This window comes from Oryctolagus cuniculus, chromosome 10, assembly GCF_051225735.1.
Source record: "Oryctolagus cuniculus isolate XC-2025 breed Fujian yellow rabbit chromosome 10, ASM5122573v1, whole genome shotgun sequence".
NCBI lineage: Eukaryota > Metazoa > Chordata > Mammalia > Lagomorpha > Leporidae > Oryctolagus > Oryctolagus cuniculus.
The window spans coordinates 51,658,039-51,680,327 of record NC_142876.1 but is presented as its reverse complement, the minus strand read 5'-3'; the positions used below and the strand labels follow the sequence as shown (position 1 = coordinate 51,680,327).

Below are 22,289 nucleotides of genomic sequence, written 5' to 3'. Positions count from 1 at the left end.
GCAGGTCTCTTAACTGGTGTCTTAATCAGCAGTTACGCACTTGCCCCAGCCTGACATTTAGAATTAGAGTAGTTGGGACTTGGGCCTCTTCTGGTCTCCATTTATATTCCCTTCCTTCATGATCTTACTGAGTCCAGTGGGTTTAGAAATAATGTACCTATACCTATGTCTATCTAGCTACACCTTTTCCTTGAATTCTGGATTGAATATCCAGCTACTTATTCGATACATTCCCTTAGTACATTTTGTGTGCTATAAAAAAATACCTGAGCTTGGGTACTTTATAAAGAAAAAAGGTTTTTTTGGCTCACAGTTCCTGAGGCCCAGTGGGGCAACCACAACTGGTGAGGACCTCTGCTGCATCACAGCATGGCAGATGGCATCGCTTGGTGGGAGCTCATGAGAGAGTTTGTGGCCCTGGGTAAGAATTCTGCTTCTTACCAGGAGTTAGATTGGAAGATGCTGGGAGAGTTTGCGCAGCTATGTGGCATTATGTGATTTATACTTTAAAGCCTCACTCTGGCTGCTGTGTGTGAATAAACCAAGAGTACGAAGACAACAGTAGAGAGACCACATAAGGAGGCTATTGGTGAATCCAAGTGAGAGACCAGAGTGTTGTACACCAAGGTGATAGTGGAGGAAGTAGTAAACCATGGTCTAATTCTGGGGATATTTTGAAAGGCAGGTCAACAGTTTTCCTGATAGACCAAGTATTAAATATGAGAGAGAAGTTTTTAAAAGTGGCCCAAAGGTTTTGGCCAGAGCAAATTGAAAGTCTGAGTTGCCATTAATTGGAATAGGTAAGACTGCTGTGGTGGTTGGAAAATCAAGGATATTTTTATTTAATTCCTCAATGCAACAGTGTTAGGACCTAATTAAGAGATAATTAGGTCACGGGAAGCTCTACCCTCCTGAATGGATTAATCATATCTTGAGGGAATTCTAGCTCTTATGGGACTAGATTAGTACTCCTGATGGTGAGTTGTTATAAGCAAGCTAGCCCCTGCTCTGAATCTTTCTTGCTTCCTTTCTTTCCATGTGATATGTGTGTGTGTGTGTGTGTGTGTGTGTGTCTTTCAGCCTTTCTCTGCTTCTCTCTCTCTTTTTTTTTTTAAGGTGTATTTATTTAGTTGAAAGGCAGAGTTAAAGAAAGAGAGAGAGAGAGAGAGAGAGAGAGAGAGAATCTTTCATCTGCTGTTTTACTCCCCAAACAGCCACAATGGCCAGAGCTGGTCCAATCTGAAGCCAGGAGCCAGGAACTTCTTCCAGGTCTCCCATGTGGGTGCTGGGGCCTAGGCACTTGAGCCATATTCCGCTGCTTTCCCAGGCACATTAGTGGAGAGATAGATCAAAAGTAGAACAGTCAGGACACAAACTGATGCCCATATGGGATGCCTGTGTTACAGGCAGTAGCTTTACCCACTATACCACAACGCCAGCCCCTTCTCTGTCTTTCAAATAAATAAAAATAATTAATTAAAAATTTGAAAAAGATTTGGGGCTGATGCTGTGGTGTAATAGGTTAAGCATCAACCTGTGGTGCTAAAATCCCATATAGGTGAAGGTTCAAGTCTGGGCTGCTCCACTTCTGATCCAGCTCCTTGCTGATGGCCTGGGAAATGTCCAAGTGCTTGAGACCCTGCACCTGCATGGGAGACATGGAAGAAACTCCTGGTTCCTGGCTTCAGATCAGCCCAGCTGTTGTGGCCATTTGGGGAGTGAACCAGCGGATTGAAGACCTCTCTCTCTCTGTCTCTCCCTTTCTGTCTGTAACTATGCCTCTCAAATAAATAAATAAATCTTTAAAAATAATTCCTGGGGCTGTGGCATAGTGGGTAAAGCTGCCGCTTGCAGTGCCGGCATCCCATATGGGTGCCAGTTTGAGACCTGGCTGCTCCACTTCTGATCTAGCTCTCTGCTATGGCCTCTCTTCTGATCTAGCTCTCTGCTATGGAAGGCAGTGGAAGATGGCCCAAGTGCTTGGGCCCCTGCACTGCCGTGGGAGACCCATAAGAAGCTCCTGGCTTCGGATTGGTGCAGCTCTGGCGTTGCAGCCATTTGGGGAGTGAACCAACAGATGGAAAATCTCCCTCTCCCTCTCCCCTTCTCCTTTTCCCTCTCCCTCTCCCTCCACCTCACTGACTCTGCCTTTCAAAGAATAGGTCCAATTCCTTCATGCTTTTGTTTTAAAAAATTTTAAAGAGATTTATACTTGTACAGATACTTTTACTGACATGGAAAAAAATTATCATGGTGTATTGTCAGATGACAAAAGGATGTTATAAAATGGTATGTAAAGTATGGTCCACATGCCTGCCCCCTACAAGGGTATATGTTAATTACTGATTAGTATGAGGATTCCATCATATGAATGGGTTTCTCAAGTTTAGATCTTTCTACTGTATACAATTTTTTAGCAATATTATTTTAAATAGTAAAAACTTTTAAACGTGTCCCAGAATTTATTAAACCCTTAATGGAGGCATAAAAAATGGAAGGGGTAGGTGTTTGGCCTGTTAAGAAGCTGATGGGACCATCCACGCCCATGTTGGAGTGCCTGGGTTAGAGTCAGTTCCTCTCTAGATCCTGCTAATGTGCACCCTGAGAGGCAGCAGTTGATGGCTCAAGTGGTTGAGTCCCTGCTATACATGTGTGAGACCCAGATTCAGTTAATAGCTCCTAGCCTTAGCCTTAGCCTCAGCTGTTGCAGGAGTTGGGAGACTGAACCAGATGAAAAATCTACCCCCAACTCCCTTACCCTGGTCTGAGTCTCCCACCTGGGCAGCAGGGACCCAACTTCTTGAGCCGTCATCTGCTGCCTCCCATGGTGCATAATAGAAGGAAATTGGAATCAAAAGGGAGGCTTTTGATTTTGATGTGGGACATTGACATCCCTTGTGACAACTTAACCACTGTGCCAACCGTCTGCTCCCGAAGTTAAAACTTTTTAAGAGCTTCAGCCACATTCTTTTAAGAGGAAAGGAATGACAGAGTGAATCATGTTGTAAGAGTATGTTTTGTTGCAGAAATTATCAAAATGTTCTAATGAAAAAGCACACAGTGGACCAGGTTCAAGAGTACAGAACTTGAAGGTATTTGTTACTTTGGATTTTCTCAGGCAGATCATTTTTCAGCTGGTTTCATCCCACAGTCTTCTTCCTCTAAATTCTCCATGATAGGGGTCAGATTGTGGCACAGTGAGCTGAGCTGCCACCTATAATGCTGATATCCCATACTGGAGCACAGGTTTGAGTCCTGGTGGCTCCACTTCTGATCCAGCTTACTCTGAATGCACCTGGGAAAGCAGCAGAAGATGGCCCAGGTACTTGGGTTTCTGCCGCCCAAGTGGGAGACCAGGATGTGATATCGGAGACATACTCCCTTAATGAGCCAGTGGGTTCTTGCCTAATATTCAGAGAAGAATTCTGAATGCTAGCATAAATAAATGAGGCAGTATGATAAGTTTTAAGCTTTTATTTAGTGAGAGAAATACACAGGAGAGTGAGGGCCCTAACAGAGAGAGAAATCTGAATTCATACTGCATACCAGGAGCCAGCCACATGGAAGGGCATGCAGACCAGAAAGCATGGGGCGGGTAGCCTGAAGGCCATGTGCCTGAAGGTGCAGGGCAGCAAGGGCCTACAATGGTGAAAGAAGCAAAAGGTCAAAAAAAAAAAAAAAAAAAAAAAAAGGAACGGCTGGGCCCATGGTGTGCCAGGCCTTTAATCCACTTCCAAAGTGGAGTGGTTAATTACCCTGATTGACAGGTGAGTGCACAGATGTGGCCAGGTAAGGACATGAGGTCACACAGGAGCGTGATGAAGGTATGGTCTTCCAGTTCACAAACCTGATCAATTTTATCCTATATGCCTGCCTATAACAGATGGAGATCTGGGCTCCTGGCTTCTGCCTGGACCAGCCCTGGTCCAGATAGAAGACCTCTCTTTGTTTCTATTACTCTGTTTTTCATATAAATAAATACAAAAAAAATTCTACAGAGTAGCAAACTTTGGTTCATTTTCTGAAGAGACCTTAGGTACTTGAAAAGTCAAAAGGACAATGTGAATAATTTATATTGTCCACTCAATAACCATATCTATAGCCTTTGGTTTTGCCCAAGTTAAATTGTGTTATTCTTGTACATGCAAAATAGTGAAATATTGGAAGTATGAATATTATACATGTTCAGTTTTCTTTCACTACCTGATTTGATGAATATAAATATACATTTAATAACATAGTTCTTTTTTTTTAAAGATTTAATTTATTTATTTTAAAGAGTGAAATGACAGAGAGAAAGGGAAAGACAGAAAAAGTGAGATCTTCCATCTGCTGGCTCACTCCCCAAATGATTGCAACAGCTGGGGCTGGGCCAGGCCTAAGGCAGGAGCTTGGACTCCATCCTGCTCTCTTACATGTGTGGCAGGGGCCAAAGCACTTGGCCATCTTCTGCTGTTTTCCCAGGAGCATTAGCAGGAAGTTGAGCCAGAAGTGGAGCAACTGGGACTCAAGCACTCTGATATGGGATTCAGGCAGTATAAGCCTTGGCTTAACCTGCTGAGTCACAATGCTGGTCCCCATAGGTTCACTATTTAAAAGATAAATGAATACATATTTTTTCAACTTTTCTAATTTTACAAATAGTTTAACAGATCAACATAATAAAATCAAAATATTATCTTCCTCTTTCATTTTTTTAAAAGATTTTATTTATTTATTTGACAGGTAGAGTTACAGACAGTGAAAGAGGGAGAAAGGTCCTCCTTTCATTGGTTCACTCCCCAAATGGCTGTAACGGCCAGTCCGAAGCCAGGAGCCAGGTGCTTCTCCTGGTCTTCCATGTGGGTGCAGGGGCCCAAGCACTTGGGCCATCCTCCACTGTTCTCCCAGGCCACACCAGAGAGCTGGACTGGAAAAGGAGCAACCAGGACTAGAACCCGGCGCCCATATGGGATGCCAGCGCCGCAGGTGGAGGATTAACCTAGTGTGCCATGGCACCGTCCCCTCCCCTTTCATTTTTTACATGGAGATAAAATGCTGTATTTTGCCCTCCTCTGAGTATTGTTTTATTAAATTTTTATAGGAAGAAAATGTAAACAATGTTTTTAAACTCCAAATTCAGGACAGGGGTTATCAGTGCTGGGTAAGGAAGAGCAAAATCTTTGGAATTAGAAAGTTAAAGTTCCCATCAGCGAGACAGATGATAAAACAAGGATAAAGAATTAGAAGAAACCTTTTGCCTCGTTGCGCTCGTGAAAGCAAGATGGGCCACCAGCAGCTCTACTGGAGCCACCCTCGAAAATTCGGCCAGGGTTCCCGCTCTTGTCGCGTCTGCTCAAACCGGCCCGGCCTGATCCGGAAATACGGGCTGAACATGTGCCGCAGTGTTTCCGTCAGTACGTGAAGGACATCGGCTTCATTAAGTTGGACTAAGTCATTTCCTTGAATGGATCCTCCAAGACATTAGTGCTATGGGCAGTCATACCAGCTCTCTGTACATAAAATAAAGAACTTCAGTTCCTGACTGCTAAAAAAAAAAAAAAAAAAAAAAAAAAGAATTAGAAGAAAAACATGGGTGATCAATTTGAAGAGAAAGTATGCAGTGGTTCCTCAGCCAAGCCTCTTTGTAACTTGATTGAGGTTAATTGCATATCTAAACAAAGTATGAGGGTTGAGGGTGGATCTAATGGAAGTTTAGAAAGGAAGAATTTTCAAAGCATACTTTGAGTTTTCCTTCCACAAGTATTTATTGAACTATTTAGTTACTACACAGAAAGAGGAAAATCAAGGCTAAACCATCTGCCCAATGGGTGAGGCACAGAGCTAAGATTCAATTCCACTACACTACACGGAAAACATTTCACTGAAAATGTTGTGTGGCTCCACTCAATTCATTTACTTAGCAAATATTTATCAACTACTTTGTATGTTCAGAGTAGTTTGCCAGGACAGTGTGGGATATATGATGAATCAGACATTTGTGTAGTAGTGGAAAGAGATGTACTTTGGCATCTTACAGACTGGTTTGAGTTCAGCTTCTTGGATAAATTACTCTTTTAATTTGTTGTTAAGACATTAAAATGAGGCAGTTGTTTAAAAAAAAAAAGCCGTGTGTGTGTGTGTGTGTGTGTGTGTGTGTGTGTGTTTATTTGTGTGTAGATTTTCATAGAGACCAGCACTTGGGACACAAGAGAAGCTTAAAAGATTTTGCTTTCTTCTCCTCAACTCTACACTGAGGCAATTGCTAAGGTAAGTGCTCAGGTTGGGACGATTTAGATAAGGAGATGGGTTCTTGATTTGGACTGGTTGATGTGGGAGGCAGCAAAAGGAGTGAAAATGTGGAGATCTTGTGGGTAGGTCCTATTTATTCATGGGTGTTTATAGAAAGAGAGAAAATGAACTTAGATTGTCAGGTTGCTTCCTGTCTTAAGTCAGTTTGGGTCACTAAAACAGAAAAACCACAAACAGTGTGTATTTAAGCACAGACATTTATTTCCCACACTTCTGAAGGCTGGGAAGTCCACTATAAAGGCAGGTTGGGTATTTGGTGAAGGCTTCCTACACAGCAGTCTCTTCTTTTACTATAAACTCACAGGGAGTAAGAGGTTTCTCCTGGTTCTTTTAAAAAATATACTTAGTTTTGACAAATAAAAATTACCTATATTTATGGGGTACATGTGATGTTTTGATTTATATGCATTGTTGCATGACTAATGCAAATTAATTAAATCACTTCACATGCTTAACATTTTTGTGGTGGGTGGGGCCTCACAATTTAATCGCTACCTAGAGGGCCCACCTTCTAATACCATTAAGATTCCAACATATTAATTCTGAGGGAACACAAACATCAGACTACAACACCTATTTGCAAAATCTTCACTACAGTGTTATTTTCCACAGATGGACAATATCATGACAATAGCCTGAAATCCATGTTATGTTTTCTGACTAGATTATGGCCCGGGAAGTTTTTTCATGTTGGACGGTATTATTCATTCAACGAAATCCTTTCACTTAATCAGAGATTGCCTAGAGTTGAACTTCATATCGAAAGGAGCTGAAATCTAAGGAGATAGGACGCGAGACACAGTCCCAGTTTCCAAGAAGATGGACACCAAGACAACTGAAGTAAGTTTACAGGTACTACAGACATCTAAACACCAAGAAAAGATTTTCCATTTTAGGTTTCAGTCAGCTCAATCCTAAAACGACCTGAAAACAGGCAAATTTTACAGACTCTAAAATAACGCGCCATTCTTATTTTCACCACGTCAATCGGCGTGTTAATTTTAGCAACGCTGAAGCGTGACTGAGTTCTCATTGACTTAACCTCCAAAATCAGCCCGCCACGTTTCCCACTGAGAAACAGAAGCCCGACGAACGGCTTCTTCAGGCTTCCCGAGAACCACGCAACTGGAGGCGCCAAGGACCGGAACGCTGTTGCCGCAGTTCTCCGGGAGCCGTCCGCACCTCCCACGTGACGAGCCTTTGCCCATCTTCCCCCCCTTCCCCCATTCCGGGCTAGATTCTAACGCCCTCCAGAGCCGTACCTAGTGACGTCACGAGCGCGATTCCGCCCCGTGGCCAATCAGGCGGCCGCATTCCGGGGAAGCCCGGGGTGGCGCTGGCGGCTTGGCGCGTGCGCGAGGGCTCCGCGTGGCTATATAAACATGGCTGGCGTGGCCGCGCAGCCTGGCTGAGCCTAGTGTGTGTAAGGGGGCTTTGGGGGCGCTCTGGGTCTGTAGTTTTGAAGTTTCTGGCGGGGGAACAGAAGCGAAGAGTTAGGTCCGGAGGTGGGAGCCTTTAGTGACGCCCTTCCGGAAGCCGCGGGCTCTGCTGCTGCGGGACCCGAGGCTGAGGTGCCCGGCTGAGCCGGCGCACGTGTGAACACCGGTGAGGGACCGGCAAGCGGCGGAACCGGTGGTGCTGTCCAGGGCCGCCCCAGCTCACGCGGACGCGGGGGGAAGGTCCGGGACGCGCGGGTCCTGCTGCCCAGTCGGCGTCCGCTACTTTCTGCCGCGGCCCCTGCGCCTGTCGCCCGCGATGCTGTGGAGCCCGAGCTGCACTGGAGTCGGCTGCCGCTTGCCAAGCCTCTCCTCTCCTCAGCTCCCGGAACGGCAGCGCCGCAGCTGCCGCTGATCCCCCAAGGGGATGCCCGCGGGCCTCACTGAACCGGCGGGCGCCGCTCCCCCAGCTGCTGTGAGCGCATCGGGGGCCGTGACCATGGCCCCTGCTGGGGCTCTCCCGGTTCGGGTGGAGAGCGCTCCCCTGGGCGCCGTGACTAAGGCGCCTGTTAGTGTCTGCGTGGAGCCCTCGGCGTCCCAGCCCCTGCGGTCCCCCGTGGGGACCCTGGTGACCAAAGTGGCTCCTGTCAGTGCTCTTCCTAAACTTAGCGGCGGCCCTAGGCTGCCTGCGCCTCAGATAGTGACCGTGAAAGCCCCCAACACCACGACCATCCAGTTGCCGGCTAATTTGCAGCTTCCTCCAGGTAGGTGGATCGCCTTTTCCAGCCTCTTCAGTGGGTCCCCTCGCGGTGCCCCGGGAAGCCTCGCAGCTCTAGATGGCTGCTCCTAGCTGGTAGCGCTTAGAAACTCCGAGCCTAGAGGATCGATGCTAATCCTGACTTTGCTGGCTGCACCCGGGAAGCAGCCCGTGGGCAGTGATTTAGCTTTCGTCTTCGCTCGGTTCATATTTTAAGGAATCTTTTCACCTAAGTGACACTCAGCGCTGGAGCAGCATCTTTAGGAAGGTCCTGGAGGCACTGGCCCCTGGGTCGGGAAGTTGGACAGGAGATAGCCAAAGTTATTTTCTACGGGGAGAAAGAAGCGGTTGATATTTCCACACGCATGGATATTGTGATATCAAAAGTGCAATTTAAAATTTCTGTGTGTTAAGACTGAAAGGCAGTTTTCCATGTATGCCAGCCAGAGTGAGAGAACTGCTGTCTAGTACCAGAAACAAATGCTGCTTCCTGTACAAGTATGTGATGTGTTCCGAGTGTAACTTGCATTCAGGGAATCCCTCTCACAGGGAACAAGTGTCAGAGGTGACAGACACGGCAGAGAGGTGCAGTTGTTGGACTTGAAGGGATGTGTGACCACTGCTGTTCCTGAGTCTTTGCTTCTTTCTGGGGCTGTTTATTCATGATCCACACGGAGATTTTGCGTCGTGATAATTCTCATATTATGAATACGCTGAATGAAACCTGAGGGTTCGACCTTCTGTCTTTCCTCAACTGTGAAAGTCTCTTGGAATTTGTTTTCTGTTGATTTTGCTAAGCAGTCATTGGAACTCTGACCAGCAAAAATAGTAAAGCAGTGGAGACATTGATTCAAAAAGATTTTGGAAGCCCCTAGCAAAATGGCAGGGGCTCTTTCTTGTAGCTACTGGTGTACTTGGTCAGGAACATTTGGAATAGATTATGTTCTTTACTTTTGATGAAGTTCTGTCTCAGTTTATGGCCCACAAGGTGCACACAGTTGTTCAGGCTCTCTGCAGCACTGTGTACATTGCTTGCTGATTCTGAGTTGTCCTGTTGCATACAGACTCATACAATAAATTTCTGCCTGGTTACTGATTTGTTTAGAAATACTCAAAAGGAAGGAAGATAGGGAGGGAGGAAGGGAATATCATTATATTCTTAGAATTGTATCTATGAACTATATTGAATTTGTTTAAACTGAAAAAAGTTCACACAGAAAAAAGTATTAGTATTAAGACAGAACTGTCAAGAGTGAAAATATTCCAATAAATTGGAACAGATTACTTATTGAGGGTTTACTGTTTACTATGCTAGATTCTTTTCCTATGTTATTTATATTTTATTTGTTGGACATAAAAGGCAGGTAGCAAACATGGAAAGAGGTCTCCATGGATAAATAATTTGCCCAGTGCCAGGCAACTCATAGGTATGTCAGAGGGAATTTGAATCTGGATCTGTTTAACTGTTTCCACAACACTGTGGTTACCGCTTGCTTGTATACTAAATAGCTCATTGTGTGTCATTGCTGAAAGGCAATTTAGAGAATTAGAGAGCCTAATGTTTGATTTTATATGCCAAGAAACCAAAACTGAAACTTGGCCTGGGCTAAATAGCAGGACTAAGAGAACAGCCTGATTATGTCCATTATATGACACTGAAATATTTTCTGTGGGGCCAACTTTTGGTTGGGATACCTGCATTCCAAGTCAGAGTTCCTGAGTTCCAGTCCCAGCTCCTCTCCTGACTCCAGCTTCCTGCCAGTGTGAACATTGGGAGGCAACACGTATCTCAAGTACTTGGGTCCCTGCTACCCACCTAGGAAACATGGATGGGGTTCCCAGCTCCTGGCTTCAGTCCCTTGGTCATTGTGGGTATTTGGGGAGTGAACATGTAGATGGGTACTCTCTGACTCTCTGCCCCTCAAATAAAAGAAATTTGAAAAGATAATTTTTATGCTATTGACCATGGAAAACCCCCCTCACAAAAGAAAGGAGATAATTTGTCTTTAGGAATTGTTGATGGGGCCAGCACCATGGTGTGGCCAGTGGGGCTGCTGCCTGTTGCGCTGGCATCCGTATGGGATCTGGTTCCTGTCCCCAGCTGTTCCATTTCTGATCCAGCTCCCTGTTGATGTCCTGAAAGGGCAGCAGAGTGCTTGGGCCCTTGCCCCTATGTGGGATACTGAAAGAAGCTCCTGGCCCCTACCTTCGGATTGACCCAGCTCTGGCCGTTGTGGCCATTTAGAGGGTGAACCAGTGGATGGAAGATCTTGCTCCCTTTCTGTCTCTCTCTAACTCTGCACTTCAAATAAATAAATAGATCTTAAAAAGCAAAGAAAAGTTCGTGGGAAAAGGATTTAAAAGATAAGTTCATTTTAAAAAAAAGGAATTTTAACAGAAGAGGTGGAGAGGTGCTTTGTCAAGCTACTTTTGGGAATCTGCTGGTGTGTAGGTGAAAAGCACACTAATACATTTGTGCACTTATTGGCACAGAATAGGATAATCAACAGCTGAAGAATGATTTGAAAACACCAATAAAAGTAATTTATAAAAAAGGTTATAAATCTTGTGCTATTCCTTGTGTAGTGAGGATTAAAAGTTGATTTCTCAGGGATGCTTAAATAATACATATCAATTCTTCATTTTCTAATGCAATGAATAGTTCAATTTCTTTTTATTTCAGAGTTCTCTATGAACAGAATTGATCTTAAAAAATATACATATGTTGGGACCAGCACTGTAGTATAGAGGCCTAAGCCTTCATCTGCAGTGCCATCATCCCTTATGGGTACCGATTCGAGTACCGGCTGCTCCACTTCTGATCCAGCCCCCTGCTAATGTGCCTGGGAGAATAGCAGAGGATGGTCCAAGTACTTGGGCCCTGCGTCCATGTGGGAGACCTGAAAGAAGCTCCTGGCTCCTGGCTTTGGCCTTGGTCATTGGGACCATTTGGGGAGCAAACCAGCAGATGGAAGATCGATCTCTCTCTCTCTCTGTCTCTCTCTCTTTCTCCTTCTATCTCTGACTTTCAAATAAATCTTTTAAAATATATGTATGCAAGACAGATTTTTCTAGGGAATAGAGACTAGAAATAAAAAGTATATGTAGGGGACATTTTGAGGAATTGTAAGGTCTTTGGTAATCCTTTTAGTCTTCTCATTTGTGAACATTCTATTTTTAGGCCAAACTGTTGCCCTTTACCTTTTGGGTATTCTGCATCTCTTCTATCACTTATTTGAGAGTGATGAGCAAGGACTTGGTGATGTCTTCCATGTCATTAGCTGTGACAGATTGTTTATGACAGTCATGTTGTACAAAAGTTTATGAAAGTTACTTGGGAAGCAGTTGAGGTCTTTGTTCATCAACCTTTTTCCTTACTGAAGCACAGCATAGAATTTGCATGTTCTTTCTCCAGTTCTTGCACTGGTCTCTGGATAAGATAGTGTTTTTTTTTTTTTTTTTTTTTTTTTTTTTTTTTTCTGTCTACTCTGGCTTTATCAAAGGGATGGAGCCTACATGATCATCAGCTGCACTGTTCTCAAAGTGCTGCTGGATTTCAAGAAATGAGGCTGTTTTCTTCAGTGTTCACCATACTCCATCTACTGTTTGGATTGCAAAGGCTGTGGGGTCAGCTTAACACATAAGTGTTAGTGGCATTTTTTTTTTTTTCTTTTTAAAAGATTTAATTTGTTGACAGAGAGGGAGACAGAGGGACAGAGAGGGAAAGACAGATCCTTCCATCTGCTGGTTCGTTTCCCAAATGACTGAAACAACCAAGGTTGGGCCATACTGAAACCAGGAGCCGGGAACTCCATCCAGGTCTCCCAAATGAGTGGCAGAGACCCAAGCACTTTGGCCATCTTCTACCGCTTTCCTAGGTGCGTTAAGCATGGAGCTGAATTGGAAGTGGAGCAGCAGGGACTCAAACCAGTGCTCACATGGGATGCCAGCATCTCAGGCAGTGGCTTAAACTGCTGTGCCACAACACCAGCCTCTGCTTTCCTTTTTGATTAAAAGTCCTGAAGAGGCAGGGATTGTATGTCACTTTAGTTGTTCTTCCCAGGGCCTAGGAAGTTGCTTGACTGAAAGCAGACACGTGTAGACAGAGTAGGGGGCAATAGAATTGAAGCCCTTGGGGCTGGCGCTGTGGTGCAGTGGGTTAATGCCCTGGCCTGAAGTGCTGGCATCCCATATGGGCACCAGTTCGAGATCTAGCTGCTTCACTTCCGATCCACCTCTCTGCTATGGCCTGGGAAAGCAGTAGAAGATGGCCCAAGTCCTTGGGCCCCTGCACCCACGTGGGAGACCTGGAAGAAGCTCCTGGCTCCTGGCTTCGGATTGGCGCAGCTCCGGCTATTGCAGCCAGTTGGGGAGTGAACCAGCGGATGGAAGACCTCTCTCTGCCTCTTCTCTCTCTCTGTAACTCTGACTTTCAAACAAATAAATAAATCTTAAAAAAAAAAACCTGAAGCTCTTAAAGGATTCTGAAGGTCATCACACATATCATTTCTTTACTTATCCTTTTTTAAAAAAAAAAATTATTTATTTATTTGAAAGGCAGAGTTACAGAGAGGCAGAGGCAGAGATAGAGAGGTCTTCCATCCACTGGTTCACTCCCAAAATGGCCGCAATGGCCAGAGCTGGGCCAATCCAAAGCCAGGAGCCAGGAGCTTCCTCTGGGTCCCTTACATGGGTGCAGGGGCCCAAGAACTTGGGCCATCTTCCACTGCCTTCCCAGTCCATAGCAGAGAGCTGGATCAGAAGTAGAGCAGCTGGGACTTGAATTGGCGCCCACATGGGATGCCGGCACTACAGGCAGCAGCCTTACCTGCCACACTTTTTTTTTTTTTTTTTAAGATTTACTTATTTATTTGAAAGAGACAGAGATTGATTGATCGTGAGTCTATTGGTTCACGCCCCAAATAGTTGGAATGTTCAAGGCTGGGACAGGCTGAAACCAGGAGCTAGGAACTGCCATCCTACATGGATGGCAGGGGTCCAAACACTTGGGCCATCATCTGTTGTCTTCCCAGGCCCATTACCAGGAATGGCATTAGCAGGAGTGCTGGATTGGAAGCAGAACAACCAAGACTCAAACTGACACTGCAATATGGGATAATAGCGTTGCAAGTGGCAGCTTAATCTGCGCTGCAACGTCAGCAGCCATTTCCCCTTCTTTGATATTACTTTATGATTGGAGGTTTGGAGTTTCTTCTATTTGTTCATACCACTTATACTAAGTTAATGTGAACTATAGTATGCCCATTATGGTTTATGACACTAGGAACTTAGTCCTTCCATCTAACTCTGACTTGGTACCCATTATCTCAACTCCCTCTATTCCTTCACTCACCATTCTGTGATTTTTTTTTTCAAGCTTCCACATATGAGGGAGAACATACTGTATTTGTTTTTCTGTGCCTGGCTTCTTTAACTTCACATGTTCTGCAGTTCCATTCATTTTGTTGTAAATGAGAAGATTTCATATTTTTAAATGGCTGACTGGTATTCCATTGTATGTATGTATGTATCACATTTTCTTCATTCATCTGATGATGGACACTTTGGTTGATTCTGTATTTTGGCTATTATGAACAGTATTTGAATAACATGCAGGTATCTTTTTTTAAATATATTATTTATTTTTTATTTATTTTTTATTTTTTATTTTTTTGACAGGCAGAGTGGACAGTGAGAGAGAGAGACAGAGAGAAAGGTCTTCCTTTGCCGTTGGTTCACCCTCCAATGGCCGGCGCGGCCGGCGCGCTGCAGCCGGCGCACCGCGCTGATCCCATGGCAGGAGCCAGGAGCCAGGTGCTTTTCCTGGTCTCCCATGGGGTGCAGGGCCCAAGCACCTGGGCCATCCTCCACTGCACTCCCTGGCCACAGCAGAGAGCTGGCCTGGAAGAGGGGCAACCGGGACAGAATCCGGCGCCCCGACCGGGACTAGAACCTGGTGTGCCGGCGCCGCTAGGCGGAGGATTAGCCTAGTGAGCCGCGGCGCCGGCCCTTAAATATATTATTTTAAAGATTTATTTTATTTGAGAGGCAGAGGCTGAGAGAGAAAGGTCTTTCACTTGCTGGTTCACTCCTCAAATGGCCTCAATAGCCGGGGCTGGGCCAATCTGAAGCCAAAAGCCAGGAGCCAGGATCATCTTCTGAGTCTCCCATGTGGGTGCAGGGTGCCAAAGACTTGGGCCATCTTTTGCTGCTTTCCCAGGAAAATTAGCAGATAGCTAGATTGGAAGTGGGGCAGCTGAGACTCAAACTGGTGCCCATGTGGGATGCTGGCACTGCAGCCAGCGGCTTTACCCTTTATGCCACAGCACTGGCCCCACAGGTATCTCTGATAATAATTATTCCATGTCTTTTGGGTATATGCCCAATAGTGGGTTTGCTGCGCCATATAGCAGTTCTAGTTTTTAAAGAAATCTCCATACTGTTTTCCCATAATGGCTGCACTAATTAACACTGCCATCCACTGTGCATAAGAGCTTCCTTTTCCTCCTCCTCTTCTCCCTCCTTTCCCCCTCCTCTTTCCCCTCCTCCCCCTTCCCCCTCCTCCTCTTCCCCTCCTCCCTCTCCTCCCCCTCCTTCTCTCCCCCTCCTCCCACTCCTCCCCCCTCCTCCCTTCCCTCTCCCTCCTCCCTCCCTCCAAAGGACAGAAACAGCATCTGGTCCTAGAGGAGACCAGGCTGAGTGCCCAAGTGGGACCCTGGCTTTGAGGAAGTGCCCAGGGTTTTTTAAGGCATTCTATGGGTGTGCCCATTGGAAAGAGGGTTTCACATACTGTATGTTGATTGCCATGGGGCTCATGGAGGTAGTGGGGGTCTCCTGGAAAAAAGCCTGACTCTCCCCAGGGGCTCAGCCCCTTCCTCTACCAGCTCTGGGTGAAAGATTGGAATCACCTTGATGGTGTGATTTAAAACCGCAAGGTCACACATGCATCACAGAAGCTATTAGTGGGGTAGATGCTGTTTGGTCTGGAGACAAGCTTTCCAGCCACTGCTGGCAACCTGCTTGTGAAGGACTTTCTGCCTATGTCTGAGGAGCCACTGGATGGCCTCAAAAGTGCTACAATTTTTTGTGTATTGATTTTTTAAAAAATATTTGTTTTATTTATTTGAAAGAGTTACAGAGAGAGATAGAGACAGAGAGAGAGGTCTTCCATCCACTGGTTCTTTCCCCAGATGGTTGAAACGGCCAGAGCTGCGCCGATCCGAAGCCAGGAGCTTCTTCCAGGTCTCCCATGTGGGTGTAGGGGCCCAAGGACTTGGGCCATCTTCTATTGCTTTCCCAGGCCATAGCAGAGAGCTCGATTGGAAGAGGAGCAGCTGGGACTAGAACTGGTGCCCAGATGGGATGCCGGCGCTTCAGGCCAGGGCTTTATCCTGCTATACCACAGCACCAGCCCCGATTTTCTTTTTTTTTTTTTAAGATTTATTTTTTATTTCTGTGAAATGCAGAGTTACACACACACATACACACACACATACGGAGCGGGAGAGAGAGAGAGAGATTGATCCATCCATCCATCCTCCATTCGCTGGTTCATTCCCCAAATGGCTGCAACAACTGAACAACTGGTACTGGGCCAGGCTACAGCCAGAAGCCACAAGCTTCTTCTGGGTTTCCTACGTGGGTGCAGGGGCCCAAGCACTTGGGCTATTTTCCTGCTGTTTTCCCAGGTGCACTAGCAGGGAGCTGGATCTGAAATAGAGTACCCGAGTTTCAAACCAGTGACAATATGTGATATTTGCATCACAGGTGGAGGCTTACCCTGCTATACCACAATACTGGCCTCTTGTGTAGATTTAATATCTTGTGACTTTCCTGAATTAGTTTATCAGTTCATATAGCTTTCTGCTGGAGTGTTTAAGGTTTTCCATACACAGAATCATGCCATCTGAAAATGTACCTAATTTGACTTCTTCCTTTCTAATTTTCACTATCTTTTTCTGAATTGCTCTTGCTAACACTTCTAATACTATATTAAATAAGAGTGGTGGAAATGGATGTCTTTGTCTTATTTAAAATTTTAGGGAAAATATTTTCAGCTTTTCCTTGTTCGGTGTGATATTTTCTGTTGTATTGTCATATATGGCCTTTATCACTTTGAGGTATGTTCCTTCTGTGCCCAGTGTGTTAAGAGTTTTTATAATGAAGGGTTGTTGAATTTTAACAAATGTTTTTCTTTCCATCTATTGAAATGATCATATGGTTTTTGTTCTCCATTCTGTTGACATGATTCATGATATTTATTCATTTGTGAATATTTTGTTGAAGTTTTGCAACTATGGTCATCAAGGATATTGGTATGTAGTTTTCTAAAAAAAAAAAGATTTTACTTATTTGAGAGGCAGAGTTAGAGAAAGATCTTCCATCCACTTGTTCACTCCCCAAATGGCCCCAACAACCAGGGCTGGGCCAGGCTGAAGCCAGGAGCTTATTCCCAGTTTCCCACATTGGTGCAGGGGCCCAAGCACTTGGGCCATATTCCACTGCTTTTCCAGGCCGTTAGCAGAGAACTGGATTGGAAGAGGAGCAGCCAGGACAAGAACTGGTGCTCATATAGGATGCTGGTGCCACAGGCAAAAACTTAGCCTACTATATCACACTGCTGGCACTGATGAGAGACTTTTAATTACTGCTTCAATATCATTACTTCCTGATCTGCCTAGATTTTCTGCATCTTGATTTAATCTTGGTGGGTTGTATGTATCCAGGAATTTTCCATTTCTTTGAGGTTTTTCAACTTGTCAGCACATAGTTGTTTATTGTAGTTTCTTGTATGCTGTATATTTCTTTTTCTTTTCTTTTCTTTTTTTTTTTTTGACAGAGTTAGAGAGAGAGAGAGAGAGAGAGAGAGAAAGAAAGGTCTTCCTTTTTCCATTGGTTCATCCCCCAAGTGGCTGCTATGGCTGGCGCGTTGTGGCCAGCGCACTGCGCCGATCCAAAGCTAGGAGCCAGGTGCTTCTCCTGGTCTCCCATGCAGGTGCAGGGCCCAAGCACTTGGGCCATCCTCCACTGCACTCCCGGGCCACAGCAGAGACCTGGGCTGGAAGAGGAGCAACTGGGACAGAATCCGGTGCCCCGACTGGGACTAGAACCCCGAGTTCCAGCACCGCAGGCGGAGGATTAGCCTAGTGAGCCGTGGCACCGGCATCTTTTTTTTTTTTTTTAAGATTTATTTATTTATTTGAAAGTCAGAATTACATAGAGAGAGGAGAGAGATCTCCCATCCACTGGTTCACTCCTCAAATGGCTGCAATGACCAGGGCTGAGCCAAGCTGAAGCCAGGAGCCAGGAACTTCTTCTGGGTCTTCCACATGGGTGGCAGGGGCCCAAGCATTTGGGTCATCTTCCTCTGCTTTCCCAGGTGCATTAGCTGGGAGTTGGATCGGAAGTAGAGCAACAGCACTGGCTCATGCTTCATATTTCTGTGGTAGCAGTTATAATTTTTTTTGACAGAGTTAGAGAGAGAGAGGAGAGAAAGGTCTTCCTTCCGTTGGTTCACCCCCCAAATGGCTGCAACGGCCAATCTGAAGCCAGGAGCTTCTTCCCGGTCTCCCAGGCAGTGCAGGGGCCCAAGCACTCGGGCCATCCTCCACTGCACTCCTGGGCCACAGGAGAGAGCTGGACTGGAAGAAGAGCAACTGGGATTAGAACCTGGTGCCCATATGGGACGCCGGTGCTGCAGGTGGAGGATTAACCAAGTGAGCCAAGGCACCAGCCCTAATGTCTCCTTTTTCAATTCTAATTTTATTTGAGTTTTTTTTTTTTTTCCTGTTAGTCTGGCTAAAGCTTTGTCTATTTTGTTTATCTTTTCAACAGTATCAATCTTTCATTTTGTTGATATTTTTCTGTTTTTTTTTAGATTCAATACTATTTATTTTTGCTTTGATGTTTATCATTTCTCGCCTCCTCTTGATTTTGAGGTTTTTTTGTTCTCCCTTTTCTAAGTTCATTCTTTTTTTTTTTTAAGATTTTATTTATTTGTTTGAGAGGTAGAGTTGCAGACAGACAGAGGGAGAGACAGAAAGAAAGGTCTTCCATCTACTGGTTCACTCCCAAAATGGTTGCAGCGGCTGGAGCTGGGCTGATCCGAAGCTAGAAGCTTCCTCTGGGTCTCCCACTTAGGTGCAGGGGCTCAAGCACTTGGGCCATCTTGTGCTTTCCCAGGCCATTAGCAGAGAGCTGGATCAGAAGAAGAGCAGCTGGGACATGAACTGGTGCCCATATGGGATGCCAGCACCATAGGTGGAAGCTTAGCCCACTATGCCACAGCGCCAGCCTCCAGCTTTTCTGTTCTTGTGATGGCATCATAATATTGTCAGTATTTCTGCTTTTTAATGTATGCACTTACTGCTATACTTTCCCTCCTGATAGTTTACTCTTGATCTTTCCCACATATTATGTTATGTTTTCATTTTCATGAAATTTTTTTACTTTCTTTTTAATTTCTTCAGGGAAATGAATTGGCCATTCAGGAGCATGCAGCTTCCATGTATTTGTAAATTTTCTATTCTTGTTGATACCTAGTTTTATTCCTTTGTGGTCTGAGAAGATATTTGTTATCATTTCAGTGTTTTTTTTTTTTCTTTAACTTACTGAAACTTGATCAGTAGATTATATGGTCTATCCTAGAAAATGTTCCATGTGCTGCTGAGGAGAGTATATTTTCTGTAGCTGTTGTGTGAAATGTTGTGTAAGCATCTGCTAGGTCTATTTGCTGTATAGGAGGCTTCAACTCTGATATCCCTTTGTTGACTTTCTGTCTGGATGATCCGTCCATTGATGACAGTTGGGTATTTTTTTTTTTTTTTTTGACAGGCAGAGTGGACAGTGAGAGAGAGAGACAGAGAGAAAGGTCTTCCTTTGCTGTTGGTTCACCCTCCAATGGCCGCCGCGGCTAGCGCACTGCAGCCGGCGCACTGCGCTGATCCAATGGCAGGAGCCAGGTACTTCTCCTGGTCTCCCATGGGGTGCAGGGCCCAAGCACTTGGGCCATCCTCCACTGCACTCCCTGGCCACAGCAGAGAGCTGGCCTGGAAGAAGGGCAACCGGGACAGAATCCGGCGCCCCAACTGGGACTAGAACCCGGTGTGCCAGCGCTGCTAGGCGGAGGATTAGCCTAGTGAGCCGCGGCGCCGGCCAACAGTTGGGTATTGAAATCCCCAACTTGGGGCCTGTGTGGTGATGTAGTGGTTAAGCTATCACCTATGATGCAGGCATCCCATGTGGGTCCTGTTTGAGTCCCTGATGCTCTAGTTCTGATCCAGCTCCCTGCTAATGTGCCTGGAAAAGCAGCAGAAAATGGCTCAAGTGCTTGGACCCCTGCCACCCACGTGGAAGACCTAGAAGAAGCTCCGGGCTCCTGGCTTCCACCTGGCCTATTCCCAGCTGTTACAGCCATTTGGGGAGTAAGCCAGTGGATGGAAGATTCTCGCTCTCTCTCTCTCTCTCTCTTTCTCTCTCTTTCTGTGTGTGTCTCCCTTTTGCTCTCTGTAACTCTGACTTTCAAATAAATAAAATATATCTTAAAAAAAGGAAAAAAGAAATCTCTCTCTTCTGGTATTGGCATCTATCTCTCCTTTTAGGTCTAATAATATTTGCTTTACATAGTTGTATGATCTTGTGTTTGGTGCATATATATTTATGATTGTTATATCTTCTTGCTGCATTGATCCTCGTAACAATATATAATGTCCTTTTTTGTCTTTTTTAACAGTTTTTAAAAATGATCTTTTTAAAATATTTATTTATTTTGGAAGGTAGTTACAGAGAGAGAGAGGTCTTCCATCTGCTGGTTCACTCCCGAAATGGCCACATTAATCGGGGCTGGGCTGATCTGAAGCCAGGAGTCAGGATCTTCTTCTGGGTTTCCCACATGGATGCAGAGGCCCAAGCACTTGGGCTATTCTTTGCTGCTTTCCCAGGTGCATTAGCAGGGAGTGGGATTGGAAGTGAGGCAACTGGACTCGAATCGGCACCCATATGGATGCCAGCATTGCAGGCGGCGGTTTTACCTGATAAACCACAGCTCCAGCTATTCTTTTTATGGTTTTTGGTTTGAAGTCTTTTTTTTTTTTTTTTGACAGGCAGCGTGGACAGTGAGAGAGAGAGAGACAGAGAGAAAGGTCTTCCTTTGCCGTTGGTTCACCCTCCAATGGCCGCCGCGGCCAGCACACTGTGGCGGGCGCACCGTGCTGATCCGAGGGCAGGAGCCAGGTACTTATCCTGGTCTCCCATGGGGTGCAGGGCGCAAGGACTTGGGCCATCCTCCACTGCACTCCCTGGCCACAGCAGAGAGCTGGCCTGGAAGAGGGGTAACCTGGACAGAATCCGGCGCCCCGACTGGGACTAGAACCCAGTGTGCTGGCGCCGCAGGCGGAGGATTAGCCTAGTGAGCCGCGGCGCCAGCACTTAAGTCCGTTTTATCTGATATGATACTTAAGTTCATTTTTGGTTTCCATAAGTTTTTTCCAAAAATTTTTTTCCAACTCTTGCTTGTCTATGTGTATCTTGACGTGAAATGTAAGTTTCTTGTAGGTGGCATGTAGCTGGGTCATCGTCTCTTTTTTTTTCCCCATTCTACCAACTTATGACTGGGGTATTTTCTTTTAAGATAGATTTATCTATCTATCTGTATGAAAGGCAAAGCAACAGAGGGAGATGAGAGACAGAGAGAGCTATTTCTTGTGCTGGTTCATTCCCCTAAGTGACCATAACAGCCAGGGCTGGGCCAGGCAAAATCTAGGAACTAGGAATTCCATTTTGGTCTCCCACATGGGATGCATTTGCAGGAAGCTGGATGGGAAGTGAAGTAGCTGGGACTTTAACTAGCATTCCAGTGTGGGGTGCCAGTATTACAAGTAGTGTCTTAACCCTCTGTGCCACTTGACTAGGGAATCTAATCTATTTACATTGAAGGTTATATTGATAGATAAGAACTAAGTACTGTTATTTTGTAAATTGCTTACTGATTGTTTTATATATTCTTTGTTTTTGTTTTCTGCCTTTCATTATGTGTCTGTGTTTTGTAGCTTTCTGTCATGGAAGAATAGATTCTCTTTTGTGTATCTTCTGTGTTATTGTATTTTGTATGGTGGGGTGTTTTCTTGATGATTACGTTTAATGTAGTACTCCCTTCAGGATTTCTTGTAGGGCTGAACTAGGTATGTTGGATTTTCTCATTCTTTATTTGGGACATACTTGATTTGTCCTTCCCTTCTAAAGGTTAACTTCCATGGATATGGTAGTATTTTTTTTTTCAAGGCCTTGTATATATCATCCTAATTTTTTCTTGCTTGTAGGCTTTCTTCTGAGAAGCTAAGAAGTCTGCTATTAGTTGAACTGATTTTCTTTAGTCGTACCTTGATGTTTTTCTCTTACTGTCTTTAGGATTATTTCCTTTTGAAAATTTGCCTATAATATGCCTTGGAGAAGGTGTGTGTGTGTGTGTGTGTGTGTGTGTGTGTGTGTGTTTTCCTCCCTTTTTGAGTTGAATCTGCTTGGGTCCTTTGAGCTTCCTGTGTCTGAATGGCCATATTTGTTTCAAGACTTGGGAAGTTTTCAACTGTTATCTCATTAAATAGGGTTTTAATGCCTTTTTCCTTTTCTTTTTCTTTAGGAATCCCTATAATATGAATATTTGTTCACATAATGGTATCCCACATGTCTTGTAGGCTTTCTTCATTCTTTTAAATTCTTTTCACTTTATTTTTGTCTGACTGGGTTATCTCAAAGTCTTGTCCTCCAGATCAGAATTTTTTTCTTCTGCCTAGTGTATTCTGTTACTAATG

At 44.9% G+C, this 22,289-nt stretch overlaps 1 protein-coding gene and 1 pseudogene across 3 annotated transcripts in view; both read left to right on the top strand.

Moving 5' to 3' along the window:
* The first annotated feature begins 5,200 nt into the window (after window positions 1–5,200).
* Window positions 5,201–5,519, top strand: LOC100340834 (small ribosomal subunit protein uS14 pseudogene; annotated as a pseudogene).
* A 2,140-nt stretch (window positions 5,520–7,659) lies between these two features.
* Window positions 7,660–22,289, top strand: part of TAF4B (TATA-box binding protein associated factor 4b) — a 135,697-nt gene continuing 121,067 nt past the window's right edge. For 2 of the 3 annotated variants that reach the window (XM_002713611.6, XM_089305225.1), the window contains exon 1: window positions 7,660–8,491. In XM_002713611.6, the coding sequence (XP_002713657.3) occupies window positions 8,155–8,491 (337 nt within the window). In that variant the 5' untranslated portion in view covers window positions 7,660–8,154. The remainder of the gene's footprint in view (window positions 8,492–22,289) is intronic. The other variant, XM_008261165.5, reaches the window with a different exon arrangement.